General features: G+C 50.8%; 5 protein-coding genes and 1 pseudogene across 5 annotated transcripts; 3 read left to right on the top strand and 3 right to left on the bottom strand.

Moving 5' to 3' along the window:
* Window positions 1-785: 785 nt before the first annotated feature.
* SAPIO_CDS0714 lies at window positions 786-1,781 on the bottom strand (annotated as a pseudogene; the record flags this gene model as incomplete).
* A 4,321-nt stretch (window positions 1,782-6,102) lies between these two features.
* On the top strand, window positions 6,103-7,617 carry SAPIO_CDS0713 (uncharacterized protein; the record flags this gene model as incomplete). The annotated part of the gene is made up of 7 exons (XM_016783429.1): window positions 6,103-6,328; window positions 6,389-6,429; window positions 6,493-6,726; window positions 6,776-6,871; window positions 6,935-7,237; window positions 7,297-7,347; window positions 7,546-7,617. 7 exons carry the CDS (start codon window positions 6,103-6,105, stop codon window positions 7,615-7,617), a joined length of 1,023 nt encoding a protein of 340 aa, XP_016646195.1.
* Window positions 7,618-7,952: 335 nt separating this feature from the next.
* SAPIO_CDS0712 (uncharacterized protein) lies at window positions 7,953-9,816 on the bottom strand (the record flags this gene model as incomplete). Its single annotated transcript, XM_016783428.1, has 6 exons — window positions 7,953-8,248; window positions 8,325-8,628; window positions 8,796-8,856; window positions 8,914-9,129; window positions 9,184-9,416; window positions 9,523-9,816. The coding sequence occupies 6 exons, from the start codon at window positions 9,814-9,816 to the stop codon at window positions 7,953-7,955; spliced, it is 1,404 nt and encodes a 467-aa protein (XP_016646194.1).
* A 496-nt stretch (window positions 9,817-10,312) lies between these two features.
* On the top strand, window positions 10,313-12,034 carry SAPIO_CDS0711 (uncharacterized protein; the record flags this gene model as incomplete). Its single annotated transcript, XM_016783427.1, has 4 exons — window positions 10,313-10,957; window positions 11,023-11,204; window positions 11,254-11,653; window positions 11,795-12,034. 4 exons carry the CDS (start codon window positions 10,313-10,315, stop codon window positions 12,032-12,034), a joined length of 1,467 nt encoding a protein of 488 aa, XP_016646193.1.
* Window positions 12,035-12,260: 226 nt separating this feature from the next.
* Window positions 12,261-13,228, bottom strand: SAPIO_CDS0710 (Propionyl-CoA carboxylase; the record flags this gene model as incomplete). The annotated part of the gene is made up of 3 exons (XM_016783426.1): window positions 12,261-12,307; window positions 12,392-12,915; window positions 13,008-13,228. The coding sequence occupies 3 exons, from the start codon at window positions 13,226-13,228 to the stop codon at window positions 12,261-12,263; spliced, it is 792 nt and encodes a 263-aa protein (XP_016646192.1).
* A 552-nt stretch (window positions 13,229-13,780) lies between these two features.
* Window positions 13,781-19,090, top strand: SAPIO_CDS0709 (uncharacterized protein; the record flags this gene model as incomplete). The annotated part of the gene is made up of 13 exons (XM_016783425.1): window positions 13,781-14,221; window positions 14,280-14,861; window positions 14,984-15,200; window positions 15,404-15,649; window positions 16,554-16,704; window positions 16,795-16,954; window positions 17,030-17,109; window positions 17,179-17,290; window positions 17,458-17,683; window positions 17,751-17,956; window positions 18,026-18,293; window positions 18,460-18,674; window positions 18,740-19,090. The coding sequence occupies 13 exons, from the start codon at window positions 13,781-13,783 to the stop codon at window positions 19,088-19,090; spliced, it is 3,255 nt and encodes a 1,084-aa protein (XP_016646191.1).
* Between the last annotated feature and the right edge of the window lie 365 nt (window positions 19,091-19,455).

Raw genomic sequence — 19,455 nt, 5'->3', positions numbered from 1 at the left:
AAACTCACTAGTGACTAGTCGAGACAGGACCATCGAAGTGCTGGGTTAGCACATATAAAAGGTTTCTGAAGTGCATATGATGAAGTTTTAATGGAAAGGAAATAGCCTTACTCACAGGTATTTTGGTTTTCACTACAATTGGAGGAGTCAGACTTCTTCACCGATGATGTGCTGTCACACCAACGAGGGACAGCTTACATCGGGGCTTTGGTGCTATTCTGTCGGTCAGCACGTGTGCCAGAAAAGAATGAGGGTCCAGCGGAAAGCCAAGGGCGGAAGCGATCACTCACATCGTTACTAAAAAGAAAAGAAAAAAGAAAAAAAAGATCTAGTAACCACATGTCGCAACAGTCAGCACTCTTGATTCCGACCAGACAGCAATCGGGGCATGGCAACGGGAGAAAGGGCTAGACGTACGGGCGACGGCGATGGTGATAGAAAGGAAAAGAGAAGAAGACAGGAAAGAAGTTAGATGTCAATCCTACAAATTCAAAAGTCCGCGGGCGGGGCTGCTCCTTCCATCGACGTCTCCTGAGCCTCTCCATAGCGACTTCCCGGATTTTGAGAGACCACACACCAACCCAAGGCAGGTGTCAATTATTCGCTGCTCTTTAGTTCTCAAGACATCAACTACATCAAAATGGACAAGACACTCACAGCCGGTCTGAAAGGCACACAGGAGAGAACGCCGTAGCGCAGAAAGTTATACTCCCACATGAGCATGCTAAAATCGAGACACGAATTTTTTGATTTACTGGACATGCGGGCGCCGCATCGATGCCAAATTATGCTTGCTTGTCTGTCGGCACGCAGGCCAAAACACCGAGGCAGCTCCCTCGTGGTGTCCCACGAATCGTCCTTCCCCAACGATTAAGCCTCTTGCATAGGTAAAACACACTATCTCTTTCCCTCTTCTTCTTCCCAATACCAAAGAAAACATCCTGGCTCTTAATGCTAACGTATGTATACTTTAAATCGGAAAATTTCCAAGGAGGGTAGTAGCATAGTTCTTCTACTTCCTTCCTCAGCTGTATGCTTCGGTCAATGAGCCAAATCCTGATATAGCCGGGGAGCTCGCCGCAACACCAGGCCTCAAAAGCACGAGAGACAAGGCCACGGGGGCTAGGTTCCTCACACAGGTCGAATTCCCCTTCCGGGAGAGAAGTGATCCAACTTGGATGGAATTCAAAGGCAATATTGGATGGGCTAAGTGTAAAATAGCTGAAAGAGAGCTGGCAAAGGAGGACACCCCAACGAATAGACATAGATGCCTCAACATCCTCACGCTCGAACTCAAAGAAAAACAGGTCCCGTCCGTGGTCGCGGAGGTATACCGTTTCTCCATTGTGCTGGGCTTTAATCACCCATTGGTCAAGATCTAAGCCCAGCTTGATAGACTTGCGAATGATCTGGCTAGACTCCCGGCATGCGCTGAAAAGACCTGCATCCCAGGCATAGAGAGACTGGTTTCCGTTGAACCACGAGTACTCAGGCAGAGTAGAAACTCTTGGGGCAGCAGCTTTATACTCGATATTAAAAAGTCTCTGATCTTTTTCTAGATACCTGTCGTACTGACGGTCGGCGACAGCTTGGTCTAGGAGCGGGCTCTCTCGATCGCCAATACTCCTGAAGAGGGAAAAGTAATGGACGCCTCTTAGATCCGGAGGGCGTATAGCCATCTGCCAGATGGCGATGCGGAGCTCTGGGGGAAGTCTTGGGAAGTAGTGGAATTGTTCCAACGGCTTCTTGTCGGACATCCCGGCGAGAGTGGAGGTCGCCATAATAGTGACAATGAGTGTTTTCTCGGAGAGACGATGTATATCTACTCCACCAAGCCGCGGGATAGTAGAGCTGGGGTGAAGGACTGCGAGGACTGAGATGCCAGTTCCGTTCGGTCGTCTGTCGTCGTAGCGGTTATGGGAACAGTGGGAGCGGCGGTAGGAGCAGTAAGTCCAAAAAAGCAGGCCCAGATGGCTCGTGCGGCCAAATAATGGGTTTGAGCTAAGAAAAGCTAGTTTATCCCGTCACAGCAAATGGTTCTATCGCGGATTCATGTGGAATTCAACCTTATTTCCTGCGGACGAATATTGATATCATAACCCTAACCCATCTAAAATTCCATATTTTAGCCATTTTAGCCATGTACGATGATGACTAAACATGCACCGCGACATCCATGAGACGGACGATAAAACAACAGACGCTCGGCGAGAAAATCCTGCTACCATTTTTCACTGGATGAAGAGAATAAGTCTTTCTCCCGACGAAAAGTAGAGAATGGCGAAGACCAAGAGACGAAAGGAATGATCAGGCTTGAAGCTTATGAGGGGGAGTCGTGGGATCAACAGGCTCCAAGATCCCGATGTGAGTTTAAGCTCTTCGCATCCCGTGGCCCCCGACTATTCGTACAAGTACGAAGTAGTTTAGCGGAAAGGCTGATGATCACCACCTCTGTCCCTTTTCAGGAGCATTTTCCTTGTTTAAGATAGCTTAAGCGGGGTCACTAGCGTCACCGATGGCTCGGTGAGCAGGGGAGTCGGACTTGGCAATTAAGCGATCCTATTTTCTGGTTTGGGCTCTGAAGGGCTTCTCCTCAGATGGAGTGAGGTTGTGACTTGATTGGTACATCGGAAAATGGACAGAATCCCTTCTCCGAGGAGGCTTCCCGATTTGCCTGCCGGACAAGACGCGAATAGGAACAGGTCGGGTTGAAATCGATCTGCTATGGGACGGCGCTGGGCGGCGGACGGACATGAACCGATTGTTATACCATTTCTAGATCATTGATTCATCGTGACCCATGCATGGTTCAAAAAAATGTACGACGTACTCATACCTCATTGTCCTGGACTGTCCAGAGAGAATGGTGGCCCCCACGTCTCTCGGTTACAGGATCTTTACCAAAGCGACGCGAATCTTTCCTCGTTTTGCAGATCTCTTGAATCGCAACGAACCTTCACTACGTACCCATCCTTCGTCGCATTTTGTGCAATCACAAGGGATTCCAGGGAAAGCATTGTGTGGCGTCCAAGAACTATCCGGCTGCGCTTGGACCTCGAGACAATGCGAGCGCAAGGATATTTTTGATTTTAGGTTGGAAGGATTCCGGGGAAACCTCTCCTAGTTACACAGCCATCATGCTCTGCCGGGTACCATGGGAAGACATCAAGGTGCTTTGTCCTCGTGGATCTACGAGATTTCAGAGGTATCTTTGTGGTTATTATTATGAAATCCAACGAAAGGCTCTGGCGAGGTCCTGGTCTTTGTGGTCCAGTACTCCCGGTCCAGCTTCCCCGAGGGGAACCGGGCTGAGCCTAACCCTGTCTGGTGGCGCTGCCCTTTCCGAGGGTCTTGGGCAATAATGTGATTATTAGCGACGTCCTACACTTCGTGCTTTCAGGAGATCTGGGGATTTTGCCAATCACGCCAGTCGTCCCGTCAATCCAGATAGTTACACGGCATCGCAATTTTCGAAGAATGAACTGTGAAGAATCCCGCAGGAACCCGATGCGCCTTCGAATGATCTCGGCTACAGATATTATTATTCATGCAAGCGCAATGCTGAAAAAGGGGGAAATATCCTGCCCGTGTTGTGTCGGTTCTTGCCAAGTCTCAAGTCTGTCGCCTCGATTCTTTGATATTAACAACCAGATGGACACGGGTAGCACTGCCTGCCTACAAAGTACGTTCTTGCCATGGCAATCCGAGCCTATCCATTCCTCCCGGCCGTCCTCAATACTAATCTTAACTGCCAAAATGGTCCTGGCCAACTTCAAAGCGCAAAGCTTAAAGTACTGCTTATAATATACAAGTACTTCGGAGGCCAGCCGTAGATCTCCTTGGCCCATATCCTTGAATCAAACATTTACTTATATAGTGCAACGCCGGATCACTTTCCAAGAAAGCAGGTATTCACCAGGTTGGGACCGAGTTGGCCCCTACTTCGTAGTGTCCATGATCCCGGTGTCAGAGTCCCATGTCAAGTTGTCCCCAATGCTTCGCATCCTATCGTACCATCTCCAGACCCTCATATTACCGCTTTGTAAAGCACGTCCCACTTCGTAGGCTAGTGAACTGGCCGAGAAGTCCGCTCATCAGCTCCTGCACGCTTTAATGGTGTTAAGGTGTCGCTTCTCAACCCACAAGCCAAATCCTGTCATCTCCCTATGCCGACGCCAATATTACAGGTCACCATCGCCCCAGATTTCCAAGGGGACCCTCATCAAGAGGACCACGCCTTTTAAATGCCCCCTTTCTGAACTTCCCTGAAGAGGCAATCATTGGCGTTCCCTTAGCCGGATTCTTGCTAGTATCGAATACCTCGCACGAGCAAACCTTTCTCGGCCTCAATTGCCCAAACACACACAGACATCTTTCATCGACCTTGTGCATCGACTAGAAGAGCCTCGTAAACTTAAGCTCAGCTCGTCGTTTCGTAGACCCCGTTTCCGCAGACAAGAATCACCTACGAGCGACCCTGCAGTTCGGATATAAGAGACCAAGGGGCCTCAGTAGGTGATCCGCCTCTCCAGTCAGGACTCCGCAGGGCGACCGTAGCACCAGTTCGACAAAAAAGCACCGCTTACCAGGTGGAGGAGGAATGCCATATTCACCACGAGCCCTCGCAATATCGACGGCCTTCAACGGTCTAGATCGAGACAGAGATAAACATACCCTACGAGATCGAAATTTTGGAAATAGGCGAACAGGATGGGCGAGAATACTGACTTCCCCCCAGAGTTCATTACCGAGACCAATGGGCCGAACCTCAACGCCGCCAACCGGGCATTGACCGTCATGCAGCCATCCTCACGACTTCGCAAATACAAGCGACAGTTCTCTACTACAAGATAGCATCGACATTTTCCATCAAGGCTTCGTCGTGGAGCAAGACCTCCTTTGCCCTTACAATGCTGCGTATTACCAAGGGTCGTCGCATACGATACTTCATTTGGTTCGTCATCATCTCGGTGAATCTGACCACGGCGGGGAGTGCGATGGTTGGGTGGATCTTATGTCGGCCGTTGAGGAAGTCGTGGGACCTGCTGATTACCGAGGGGACATGTTGGGACCCAAGGGCTACCTCCAATTTTAATATGGTATTATCGTCCAGACTCTATATCTGCTGATCTTAAGGAATTGGGGAGTAATACTTTAGAAGGGCACAAAGGTTTCAAATTTATATAGCCCAACAGGGGACCAACCCATCAGGATGACCCGCCAACATACTATGCCTCTGTATCTATGTGTAGAATTCGCCCAGGGTCGGTATGATGCAACCCCTCTACCGTAGTTTACGTGCGCTCAAGCCAATCATTCCCCTCTTGAAGGTCGAGCGTTCTGTCAAATCCGACCCCTGCCTTGTTGTCATCACCATGATCCTGCTGATCCCATGTATTCATTTACTGGGACTGATTGACACCATCTAGATTTCTCCCCGCCTTCCTTGTTCAATCCCAAGGTCACTAGCGACTCACTGAAGAAACCCACTCAAACAGGTTGGCATCCTATTTTACGACCCAAACCAGACCTCACCTGACATGATGCGGACGGCTAAACTTGTCTAAGAATATTAATCCAATGGAGCCCGGAGCCTTCCCTTCTTCCGTCCATCGTTCTCGCTCCCCTGAGAGCCATCTGGGCCCTCTTCAGCCCCGGGTTGCTCACACCATCACTCGCCACATTTGCTCAGGAACTACTCAGAGTATCCTCCTTATTCCAATTGCCCAAACAACACCCAAATCCACTTTTACCGATATTTTCCTAATTACGCCAGATATCTCAGGTTCCGATAGAGTCATGTTTTAACAGAACCTTTGCCTGGACTATGTGCTATACTACCTACCTAGCGTTTCCTAATTGGGCGGACGCCGGCTTTCGGGGTATTTGACGGTCCGAGGTAAGCATACTACTGTGGTACGGGAATTGCGGCTCGGAGAAGCTCAGTGACCATCGGACGGCGGTCCGAAGGGAAACCTGAGGGAAGGCGCTTCCAATTAACTTATAATTCTGATTCCAAGAATACAACAGCTCGCAAAGATTTGTTCGGTGAACATACACCCATTAGCACCACTGAACAAAGTCACGTCAAAACTACCCAACATGCAGGACCTCATGACCACGGAGGCAATTGTCTGTCACCCCCCTAAAGATGGTGAGAGGCAGTGGAAGCTTGAGTCCATTCGTCTCACACCTCCAGGGAAGGAGGATGTCATTGTGGAAATGGTCTCCAGCGGGATTTGCCATACTGACCTTGGGTGTGGAAGTCTGCCCGACGGTTCGCCTGGGTTCCCAGTGCCACCATATCCTAGGGTTCTCGGGCACGAAGGTACCATCGTCTGTTACTGCCCCAGACACTTCTAACAGAGTCCATACTAACTTAAGCCAGGAGCGGGCATTGTCAAAGCAGCTGGAACAAACGTCACAAAAGTTAAAAAAGGGGACTTTGTTTTGCTCTCTTTCGCATTCTGCATGAGCTGTCACAATTTCCAGTTTGGGGCCCCAGGATACTGCCACAAGTTCGCCGAGATCAACTTTACGGGCAGCAAGGAAGCCTTTATAGGCTCCCCCACTAAGGGCCAGCCAGCAATCGGCGGCTCGTTCTTTGGCCAATCCAGTTTTTCAAAGCTTGCCCGAGTTCAGCAGACATCTATTGTCAATGTTTCTGGTGTCATCCGGAATCTGGAGGAGCTCAAACTTATGGCTCCGTTAGGCTGTGGAATCCAAGTACGTACCCCTAAGCCACTTTGTTAACTAGGTTGCGCTGACTTGCTAGACTGGGGCGGGAACAATCACGGAGCTGGCAGAAGCTGGCTCTCGAGATAAGGTGGCCATCATAGGGCTGGGAGGCGTCGGGCTTTCCGCAATTATGGTAAGAATATAGTAGTGGCGCACCATTGTCTGCATATGTCCGCAGATACTCACAATATGGTAGGCCGCAAAGCTTCGAGGTTGCCAAACTATAATCGGCATCGACCGGGTACCTTCCCGACTGGAAAAGGCTACGTCTCTGGGGGCGGCCGACGTTGTAGACACTACTACTATTTCAGGAACCTTAGTGGAAGAGATCCACAAGCTCACAGGCGGCACTGGAACTACCGTTACGGTCGATGCGACCGGAGTCACCCCCTTGATAAAGGCGGGCCTTGAATTCACAGCTAACCAGGGCAAAATGATACTCCTGGGAGTTGCTCCTATGGAGGCCGTGCTTGATATTCCCATTGTTCCGTACACGCTTGTGAGTGGCCGGTTCCGCTGAAGTAACAGAGAAAACCGGCAGCACTGACAACGATGCAGAGCGGAAAGCAACTCATGGGGAGCATGGAAGGAAGCGTCCGGCCTGAAGATGTAAGTCCCCTACTCCCCGATAATGAGTATTTTGCACCCGCGACTAACATGTCATGAGTATATTCCCCGGATGATCCAGTGGTATCAGTCAGGGCAGTTGCCACTTGATGAGATTGTGAAATTTTACCCCGTCAGTGCAACCGCTCGATCCCGGGCTTCATCACTCAAGTTCTAAAGCCAGCTAACCTTCAAGTATAGGTCAAGGATTTTCACCAAGCAATCAAGGATATGGAAGATGGGGCCACAATTAAGCCGGTAATCATTTGGTAATAATAGGTAGCAGGGTGACCTTGGTTCGTAGATGAATAGTATTATAGTTCGGGAAAGACTTCATTTTCTCCCTTGTGACATGTAGGTGTATGTCAAATTTCCGTAAAAGTTTCCAAAATAGGTCTGGCTATCCAACGCTGGAGCCCCTTATGGGTATTTGCAGAAGAAATGGCCTGAACATTGCCTACGCTTCACAACCGGCCAGCCCACCTGTCAAAACGCAACGTTGCTCAAGACGCTTCGCAAACAGAAATAAATGCTCAGTGGATATATATATATATATATATATATAGCTGAAGCAATGGCAATCTGACTAGTAATAAAACTAAACTCTCTTAGCTAACGATGTTCTTATTGAAGAACAGCGTCTGAGCGTTACAGAAACCCTTCAAGCCGTTTGCACCCCACTCGGTGCCGAGGCCGCTTTCCTTGTGACCTCCGAACGGAGCATAAGGTGATAGTTCGAAATGCTTGTTAATCCAAACGGTTCCAGCTTGGATCTGCTTCGCAACCTCGGCCGCCTTATCTAGATCGTTGGTCCAAACCGACGCACCCAGGCCCATGGTAGTGTCGTTGGCACGGGAAATGACATCCTCTTCGTCTTTCCAAGAGAGGATAGGCACGATAGGGCCTAAAAGAGATCAAAATTAGTACTTCCAGGCCGGTAAAAGTGGTTTATGGAAAGCTGAAAGAAGGGGGTGTGGTACCAAATGGCTCCTCGACTACGATTCGGGACTTCTCGGGTGGGCGGTCGATGATGGTCGGGGTGATAAAATAGCCTTGGTTCTTTTCAATCTCCCCGCCCACGGCGACCTGCCATCCCTCCGTCTTGACGTCGTTAAAGAAGGTCTTGACTCGATCAACTTGCATCTTGTTTTGCAGCGGCCCGTGGGTAACGCCCGGTTTTGAGCCGTCTCCTAGGGTGTAGCTCTTGGTGTGCTTCACCAAGGCTTCCTTGAATGCGTCAAAAATTGTTTCGTGTACATAGATACGCTTCAAGTTCAAACAAATCTGTTTTCAATGCCCTTATGTCAGCACGTCCATATCCTGTTTAAGTAATTTGATGTATAGATGCTCACTTGGCCCGAGTTCAAGAAAGCATAGAATGCGACCTGGATGAAAAATTCAAAGTGACTCGTCGACTCGTCTTAGGGCCCGTCACTTGTTCATCAACGAACCTGCTCGGCAACCTTATCTACGTTTACGTCGGGGAAAACGATGGCGGGGTCGTTTCCGCCCCTACGGGAAAGTTAACTTGGTGTATTGAGCGCACTGGCACAAAAGGGGGCGACGCACAGCTCAAGAGTGACCCTCTTCAAGGTCTTGCTGGCACTCCTCATGACGGCTTTTCCCGTGGCTGTAGAACCTGTAAAACTAATCTTGTCGAAGCCCGGATGTTCAGTGATCCACGGGCCAAGGTCATCGCCGCCGCTCAAGGACTGTACTACGCCGGGGGGGAAGAATTGCTGAGCCAGTTCGACCAGCTTCAGCCCGCAATAGGGCGTAAATGGCCTGTGTGTCATTAGGAGGATGCAGGTAAGAAAATCACTGCGGGCTTGGACTCACGATGGCTTAACGACAATAACATTTCCTGTCAATAGAGCCGGGGCGATCTTGGCCGTTGCCAACATAAGAGGGAAGTTCCATGGAACAAGAGCGCCAACTACACCGATAGGAGTGTATCTTGTGATGACTGTGCGATCCTTGTTTTCTTCTAGAGTATCTTCTGGGAGCGGGATGTTTGCCATTCCTCGCATCCATTCGATGGCACAGTCGGTCTCTACATCTGCTTGGGGAATCTGTGACTCGTGAGCGCCTAGAACTGAGGGCATGGGGATGTGAGGAGAAAAAGCCAAAAGAGCCACGAAAGGAGATGATGAGGAATGGGAGTAGTTGGGATCATACAGGTTTGCCTTGCTCGGTTGTGAGCAAATCTCGGAACTGGGTGCGGTGCTTGTCCACGGCATCTGCGTACGCCAGAACCTTGCTACGCCGTTCCTCGTAGGGGACCCTAGACCAGGACTTAAAGGCCTTCTTGGCGGCTGCGGCTGCACGATCAACATCGCCATGGGTAGCGACTGGAACATCCCAAAGCGGCTTCAAAGTGGCTGGATTGATGCCATGGCGGTGACCCTCAGTTGGAGAAGAGTTTCCATCAATGACGTGAACAAAATTGCTCTGGAAATCGAGATTGGCCATTTTGTGATTAATGGGGAAGTTAGGATATACTACTTTTCAACAATAATGAGTATATTTAATTTGAGATCGTTCGATTATCATGCGAGCATGGCTAAAAGAGAGCGCGAGCTGTACTTAACGAGGCCCTTTAACTGATAGATGTGAAGGAGGCCGGTGTCATTTCGGTCTGGTCATTTGTCCGGACCGAGCTAGGAGTCCGGAGTAGGGCTCGGAAAGCTAGAGGTATCCGAACCTAGGGAATGGGTAGGTGATGGGCCGGTCCGAGGCTTTGCTTGGAAATAAGCTCCGGTTGTAATTCTGTTACCTATTAACTAATAAAGGGGGCATCAGATAAACTTTCCATTTTTCTTTGGTCTTGTATTCGTATTTCCATGAATTACATTCCTACTTGAACTTTTGCTTTTGCCCTCTACTCTTGATCATATGCCCAGTACACTCTTAGTGTTACTCTTTCTATCAATTGCCTTCCTGCGTACACCTAGCCTAGCCACTCGAGATGACTATTACACCAAGCCAGCGCCTGCAGCTAGACCTAGACAGGTATGAGAAGCTCGATTCTCTCCAGGCGGGCCACCTACGCCACATCTACAATACATCATCTCAGCCGGATGGACAATGGAATCACATGGGTGGAGTAGAGTCTCTGCAGGAATCCTTTGACTCGTACCGGTATCAGTTGGCCACGATGGCTTACGCCACTGCTGTGACCCATTATCACAGGATTCCTGCCGCAAGGAGCATGTTCAAGCCGCTCTTTCGACAGCTCATCCATAAAATGCTCCTCCCTGACGTCTGGGCTTACTGGTATACCTCAAGCCAGTCCGGGCCTCTGTTAGACGCTAGCCTTACTGCGCTCAGAGAACCATGTCCGGATCCCGTCTGTAAGGAGAACATCATGTATAGCGGTCACTTGCTCCTCATGACCAGCTTGTATGCGATGCTCTTTGACGACGATGAGTTTGAAAAGCCGGGTTCAATCACGTTCACATGGGCACCCATGTTCTGGGGTTTTGGCGCACAGTCTTTCAAGTACGACAACGGATCCTTACAGAACGTCATCTTTTCACAGATGGAACAGAACAACTGGGTCGGGGTCTGCTGCGAGCCTAACGCAGTGTTCATCGTTTGCAATCAATATCCTGTGCGTATCCACATTTAGTGCTTCCTTGTGAATTGTTAATTGACCTTGGGTCTTCTTGCGGGCAGATCATTGCGATGCGATATAACGATGTGCGGCATGGAACTAACAAGGTTGAATCGGTTCTGGAAAACTACAAGGCGGCCTGGGACAAAAAGGGGATGGTTACCCCAGAGGGGCTTTACATCAGCTGGCTCCTTTTGAAACAAGACCATATTGTGCCACCGTTGGGTATTGGTTTTACGGCTTGGTGAGTACTGAGAATCTCATCCCCGAACATCGATCTAACACAAATATAGGGCAAACGCGTTTATGAACTCGTGGAACTCTGAGCTTGTTGCGTCCTTGTATGAGAAACAGGTCTTGGGCTACGCTACCGTCATCGGCGACGAGGTACGATTGCAATCATCCGACGTGGCACAAGAGTTCCGTCGCCTCGTCAGAGAAGAGGGGGCCAACCCTCATGATCCGTCAACCCTCACCAAATCTCGTTCTTCCCCTCACCCAGCGCCATCCGATCCAGGCACGGGATCTCCGCTCCCATATGTCCTATTGTGGCTTTCGGAGCTGGGGAGGAAGACTGAGCTCGACGGACTGCTGCGATATCTTGACAGGCATCAAAAGCCCACATGGGAGAATGGCGGGCTCTTTTACTCGAGAAATGACACGGAGACTAACGAGGATGGGAGTCTGGCTCAAGTGGGTCCACTCGCTGGGAACGCGTGCGCAGCGTACGCTCGACTGAATGTTCATAATGGCCCGAAAATTATGTGGGAAAGGCCTTGGACTGGTCAAGATCTATCAACTCGTCCTTGGATTGATAACGTGACTCTCTCTCAGGTAGATTGCTTGCGAGGAATGTGGGATAATGAGGCCATGGTGTTGATTCTCACTGTGAGGACTTGGGAGAACAGGCGCGTACAAATCCATCCAACCGCACAGAACCTGGACGCAGGATTGTGGGCTGTGTATGTAGATGGGGAGCTCTTGAAGTATGATAATGTTGAGGCTGGCGGTTTGATGGTAGCTGATGTGGAGGTTGGGACTGATGAGGTGGATATTCTTTTTAAGAAGGTTTAGGACTAGTATTGTGACGGGGGAAAAGGTGACAGTGGTGGAAATGGTGACGTTCTCAGGGGGCCGCAAGAATGGAGGCGGAAGAACATTATTCCTTGCCATGGCCGAGGACCATAGCTATTTCTTTTCTTTTCCTTCCTTCCTCAAGAGGAAGAACAACTTCAACAAGCTCATCATACTTTTCAGTCAAGTATTTAGTCATTAGTCTTTCTCTTAATTAACTTCTTTTTTACGATTCTTCTAGATCATCTTGTGTGGTGACTCCGGACAGTTCTTCTATTATTTTACATGTCGAAGTGTCCCCTATTTGAAACTTACATGATCTTTGGCTTCCCCCTATTTGTATTTCGACGTGCTTACTATTTTCAATGTACTTTCCAAGGATGCAATCGGCGGAGCCAAACGACCGCTGGGCTTCAGACTGCGCGCGGACGAGTTCCGACATGAGCTGTGGTGCCTCACTCACCACGCGCATTCCCTTGCCACCGCCTCCGACAGACGCTTTGAGCATCACAGGGAACCCAATCTTGGCGGCTGCACGCTCGAGATCTTCAGCCTCTAGGCTCGTGCCTGCGAAACCGGGAATCATAGGCACCTCGGGCGCCTTGGCGCGCAAGACCTCTTTAGAGCTGCGCTTGTCTCCTAGGGTCAAGATGGCTGAGCCGGGTAGGCCGACAAAGATGAGAGCGGCCTCGCGTACGCGGTCAGCAAACCTGGCATTCTCGCTCAGGTAGCCATAGCCAGGGTGGACGGCGTCGCAGCCGGTTTCGACGGCTGCCTGGACGAGGAGCTCAATGTAGAGGAAAGGGTTTGTTTTGCTGTGTTCGAGGGAGCCGATACAGATGGACTCGTCAGCGTCCGAGACATGGCGTGATTGGGCATCCCTAGAGAATGCGCCGAGTCAGCGATCTTCCGTGCTGTCCTAATAGAATCCTGGTGACACCATCCAGTCAGCAGAATAGCAGCTAGGACTTACTCTACGGTATAGATTGCAACAGAGACGACGTTGAGCTTGCGACAAGTCGCGATTATGCGGCAAGCGATCTCACCACGGTTCGTGATTAGTGACTTTCGTATTTTGGGGAGCCCGCTGGAGTCAACAGGGAGATTGACCACGAACAGGTCACGGCAACCTCTCCAAGCAATTGCCTTGCTACCCTCACCGCTCCTACGGGTTTTCATCTCTAGCTGTGACATTGGTTGAAGTTGAAATATCGTATTGCTTTCGAAACTCCCAACATGATAGAACTGCTTATGCAAAGATTCCTCTTTTCTGGACGACGCTCAGTTTTTTTTTTCCCCTTGCATTAATTGCCATGTTACCGCGCTTGTTCTTTCTCAGCAGGACGTTGATTGAGCTGCAGTTACTACCGAGCAATCCGAAGGGGGCGAGACCTCCTGTGTAGTGGGTCCTTGCAATCTATCCCTATGCGGACAAGGATCGTGACACCTCGGTCCGACGACTGCCCCACGTTTCCTTTCCGGTTTCCCCGGGCTCGGACCGCATGGTGTGAAATACAGTGTTATAAAAATCCACGGACAGTGTTACTCCAAGGTGAAAGGGACACCCACGGCTCCGATCCGTGCAGGGACGAATCTCCGTTTAATAACTACCATGACATCGCCATCAGATCTGTCGGCGCCCCAATAACCTCATGCCCTGAGCTCATCGCAAACCTCTCTACAGACCGCGCTTGTCACACTTCGAAGAGAGAGAGGTGTGTGTGTGTGTGTCGCCTCCGTCCTGCCATGACCGTGCGCATTGTCGAGGTTGGACCACGCGACGGCCTCCAGAATGTCAAGGCAGCAATTCCTACTAGCACAAAACTACAGTTGATCGAGCGGCTTCGCCAGGCTGGACTCCAGACCATTGAGCTCACATCCGTCGTTTCCCCCAAAGCCATTTCTCAACTCGCCGATTGTCGAGACTTGCTGTCTTCCTCTCCTCTTCTGGGGCAGCAAAGGCAACAACTACAAGGACGGTCACCCTCGAAGCCAATCTACCGCTTCCCGGTTTTAGTACCAACCATCAAGGGATTGAAGATAGCGCAAGAACACGGCGTCGCAGAAGTAGCTGTTTTTGTTAGCGCAACCGAAGGGTTTAGTCGCGCCAACCTCAACTGCTCCGTCGACCAGGGCCTCGCACAAGCGAAGGAGGTGGTGGTAGAAGCCATCTCCTCTGGGCTTAGTGTACGAGGGTGAATTTATTTCCCAGCCGAGTACAGGCATCTTTGAACGTCCATTCCAGATTTTTACGATTAACTTGGCCGGCCGGTTTAGTTATGTCTCGTGCATCTTTGCCGATCCTTTTGATGGCTCAACACCGTTATCTGCTGTGCTTCACGCAGTGAAAGAATTATTTAACGCGGGGTGCTACGAAGTGAGCTTGGGAGACAATCTCGGCGTCGGTACAGCGCCACAGGTCCGGGGACTGATAGAATATCTGAATGCGCACGGCATTCACTCGAATAAGCTAGCGGGCCGCTTCCATGACACCTACGGCCAAGGTCTGACCAACGCCTGGCAAGCGTATCATTGTGGCATACGGACCTTTGACAGCAGCGTCGGCGGCCTAGGAGGATGTCCTTTCGCGCCAGGGGCCAAAGGCAATGTCGCCACCGAGGACATCGTGTACCTGTTCCAAAACGCGGGTATTGAAACGGGGGTCGACCTGGACAAGCTTGTGGGCGTCGGCATCTGGATTTCCAAACAGCTATCCAAACCGAACGACAGCCGCGCCGGCGTTGCTCTGTGGTCAAAGTTCCAGAAGTCGGCCGCCACCCAGAGCGTAGCAGCCGAGCCCTCGTCGGACCGTAAGACTAGCTCTTTAGTATATTGGTCATTAGTCCAAAAACAGAGCTTCTGTGCATCATGCGGTCCGGAGCAAATGTCAACATCATCCTTGACAACCCACTACAGGGTAACAAATTAACCTTGCCCATGATATCTCAGCTCAAACACGAGTTTGAGCAATTTGAGAAAGACCCAACCATATCTCGCATCCTCATAAGCGGGTCTGGCAAGTTCTTCTGCGTAGGCATGGACCTGGCTGCGGCGGCTAGTGCAGCTAGCAAGGGTGGCGACGCAAGTTCAACGTTGTTGGAAGGGCTAACGAGCCTTTTTGAGGCTATCGAGAACTCTACCAAGGTAACCATCGCCGTGATCAACGGTCCAGCATTCGGCGGTGGAATCGGACTGGCTTTCTCGTGTGACCTCATAATCTGCGTGAAATCAGCTACGTCTACGCTCTCCGAAGTTAAACTTGGGCTTTGACCGGCAGTCATCTCCAAATATGTCATCCGAGAATGGGGCTCCTCACTTGAGAGGGAGGCAATGCTCACAGCGAGACCCGTCCACGCCGCTGAACTTCAGGCACAAGGGGTGCCATCTCTCTCTTGGTAGATCGGCCCGAGACGCTACAAGATGCCGCAAACCATTTCCTTGACGGCCTGCGAAACGCCTCGCCGACAGGATCGAAGATGATTAAGCAGTTAGTCAAACTGGGCTGGGCCCATGGTGGAAAGGCAGAGCAGCAGGAAGGGATCTCGGCGCTATTCAAGCAGATGCTGCAGCCTGGGACCGAGGGCGAGCACGGCATGAAGCAATTCCAGAAGCGGCGTGAGGTTGATAGGGACGCATTCTTATTGAGTAGACATCAAGCAAAGCTGTAGAAGGCGTTTCTCGAGAGTTGGGAACATCATATGATGTAATGCTTGTCTGAGGTCAATTTCGAGTTCTCACAACCAGTCCATATCTGTTGGTAGTGGGGATTAAAGTGCTCTGATTCTTCTTTGTCAAATAATAGTCCAAAAATGAGGAAGCATTGAGCCTCTAGACATCGCTCTACTTGGGGTAGCGTTTGTGGCGTGGAGTGGCACACCCGAATTCCGACCCTTCCGCAGTATCGGTATCGAGGCCGCTGCACCTAAGTAACTATTAACAGGTGGGCCTGTCACGATTCCAGAGGAAAACAGCCGGAATATTACCACAGCGTACATGAGCTTCCAAAGCTTTAATGGCAGGAACCCGGCTCTCTAGTGTGGTTCCATGTTTGCCAAGTGATCTTAATTTATACTTCGTTCCGTGGGGCCCAGTGTAATGGTTCCAAAGTCAGTGTGCTCCATATCACATATCTGGACTACCTGTCCACCCCTCGTGTCGGTGAGCGCAGAGTTTGGGTGTTTACCACAAATATGTTAAATATTCCCTCCTGTCAGAATAATTGGCCCCTAACTTATCAGGCCACAACTGACTTGCCTAAAATAGGCAAAGTGGGTCAGCACGGAGCTTCCCCTATTTGCTCCCCTTTTCAATACACACATACCATTCCCTCACAAGCTGAGCTGTTGGATTCCTCCATCACCTCCCGTTAAGGGTGGCCGACGAATTTGGTGCTAGCCGAAACGGGGGGGATACAAACACCCCATATCCGTATTCTTCCCCGCATTTTCCCCTTCTTTAGAGTATGTGTGTACATGCACCCCAGATTCCAATAATTTACTCCCTTCACCATCAACAACAGTCAGCCACCAGCTCCATTCTGCAAGGCAACGTGTCATCAAGAATGCGGAGGATATGAGGGACCAAGTCATGCTGTCGCTGAATACGGTGGATGAAATTTCTTCCGCTTCCAGCGGTATCCGGAGGATCCGCCAAGCTTGCACCGGCTGTCGGTACGCGGTTCCCTCCCTGCCCCCCTCTCGTCTCGCCGGCCCGGCTTCATCTCAACCAGCCTAGATTGGCATGAACTAACACTGTTACAGGTTAAAGAAGATAAAATGCTCGGGAGAGCGACCAGTCTGCGTCAAATGCCGACGGAGCAAGCAGAAATGCCTGTACGAGCCTTACTCGGCAACCTCGGTCCCTGGTGGCGTTCGCAGAGGGAGCCCTTCTTCCGGGCGCTTGTCTACCTCGCACGTGAATGTGAGGGACCTCCAGTTGTAACTTCTTAACCTCCAACGTATCATAGGTTAACCTAATACATTGGGGCGGCCCTAGAGAGACCTCCTACATCGCATCTCTGCCATCGAGAGTCAGTTAGCGAGACTAAGCGATCCCCGATCTGACCCTGGCTTCAGGTCTGTATAGCCTTCTCCAGAGCTATACCGTCTTATCGCCATATATGGACATCTTCTGACCATCTCTAGACGGCTTAGCGAGAAAAGTGATGGGCGAGATGACTGTGCGAGCCAAGTTTCGCCTTTAGAGGACGACATTATTGTCGGCTCAAACACAACCCCCTCAGGCATCGCCGCCGAAGTAAGTGATTCTCGAATTTCAAAATGCCAGATTCTGCTGACTTCTTTCGATTGAGATCTTTCCACTCTCTCCCCCCTCAGCAAGTGGTAGAATCGCTCATCAACACCTATTTCACTTACTCACATAATCAACCCTATTCATACTTTCACGAAGGCACCTTCCGTCAGAGGCTAGCCGACGGGAACCTTCCAAAGTGCCTACTTCTCGCCATCCTGGCATCGGCATTGCGATTCTCCGACCACGAATACTTCGAAGGTGCAACTCGCGAAGCGACGGAAACCTACGCTCGGGAAGCTTGGCTTTCTGTTTTAAGCGACCACATGACCGCGGACAACTCGCCCCAGCTATATGTTGCCCAAACTACAAACATTCTTGCCATTGTTGATTTTACGGGTATGTATCGAGCTCTAGAGCGCAAGATGGGCTCGGATAAGTATCATGCTAACAGCCCTTGATTAAGCTGGTCGGACGAGCTCTGGGTGGCTGAAAATTGGCCTAGCCATCAGGATAGCCCAGGATCTGCAGTTGATGAAGGAACCTGACGCTAGGCTACCTGCGCCAGAGCAGGAAGAACGAAGGCGCTGTTTCTGGTCGGTGTACCTACTCGACAAGCTAGTATCTTGCGGCAGAGACCGCCACCCGGCCCTGCTGGACGATCGCTGCTCTGTACGGCTTCCTTGTCGCCAGGCAACATTTCACGCGGGCTCCCACGGAGCTACGGCAACTCTTCATCAGCTCCTCGACTGGAACGAGGATCTGAACGCACTCAGCGGGAACTTCTCGCTCGCGATACTCGCCGGATCCATTCTAGGCAGGTGCACCCGGATTACGTTCCACGATCGCGAAGTAGACGACCTACCTCCGTGGGACTTGGGATCCGAGTACGCGTCTTTGAACTCCGCCCTCCTCTTGCTCGAGTCCCGTCTTCAGATCAGCACACAGCCCATAATTAAGCGATGTTATCAACGCGACTCGCTGCCAAGATGGTACTGTCAACCACCAAGTTGCTGGGCACGGAATATTTGCTCATACTGTCTTCCACCTCTCCTACTGCCTCCTCAACCATCCCTTCCTCCTCCGCATACAGCTGCGAAAACTCAAGATAAAGGCGCCTTCGAGATTCTTGTATCTAGCATTCCAGCGGAGCTGTGACCATGCACGAAACTTAGTGAAGGTGCTGCGCGATGCGGAAGAGGCTGGCGGCCACCTCGGCGCGTCCTTCTACGCCTATGCTACCTGCGTGGCGGGCGGCATCCTGTTGCTGAACCAACATGCAGAGCTTCATAATCAGGCAGCTCGGTATTCGGAACTTATGAGCGCGACGCAGATGGCTATAGATATCCTAGAAAAGCTGGGCTCCTTCTGGGACCATGCCTCGCAGATCGTATGTTTCAATGGACTCCAATATAGCATCTGGCTGGCCATGACTGACTCGGAAGTTTTTTTCAGTACCATCGACTTCTCAACTTCAACGCTCAGGCTCACGCCTTTGCCTCGCTACTAGACTCGACAATACCGCCGAATATTAACGCAGAGGCAGAAGCCACGCTATGGAGCATGGTCGATTACGGGCATATGTGCGGGGACTCAGACCTCGCCCTCCCCAATTCTTGTGCTACAGTGCCAGCAGAACCACGCACGACAGGAGCGCCGGTCTCCCGTCTCTACCCATCCTCCGAGGCTGGATTTGCAACCGACGTTGACCTTGCGACTCTGGCAAACGGCGAGGCTTTCGATGTTATAAACTTTGATAGTCCGGCAACGGGGTATCTTTTAGATTTAGCCTCTGGTGGAGGATGATGCGTGGCCCGCGCAGCTGTTCCGCAGAAACATAAGGCAATTCCCGTTATTGAGATTGGAGGTTGTGTATTAATCGCTGCTGCCCGATAATAAACTTAACCAAGGCTTTCTAGACCATTCCGGCTTACCACGCCAATACGAACGCCAGCTCACTGACTCCGTTGTGCACAACGTTAGACCATGCTGGCCTTCGGGAGCGTCGAATCCGCTGAAAGCATAGTCTTCCTAGCATTCAACCACGGTCACGTAAGCTAGTGAGCGACGGGGTTTCCGGTTAGAGTTTATGGAAAATGTCGCCGTTGGCAAAATACATCACCAACACCGATAAACTGGGACTTTGGCATTCCCGTTGAAATTTTCATTGA

Source organism: Scedosporium apiospermum, assembly GCF_000732125.1.
Source record: "Scedosporium apiospermum strain IHEM 14462 chromosome Unknown SEQ_SAPIO_0033, whole genome shotgun sequence".
NCBI lineage: Eukaryota > Fungi > Ascomycota > Sordariomycetes > Microascales > Microascaceae > Scedosporium > Scedosporium apiospermum.
This window is presented reverse-complemented; position numbering and strand designations above follow the sequence as displayed.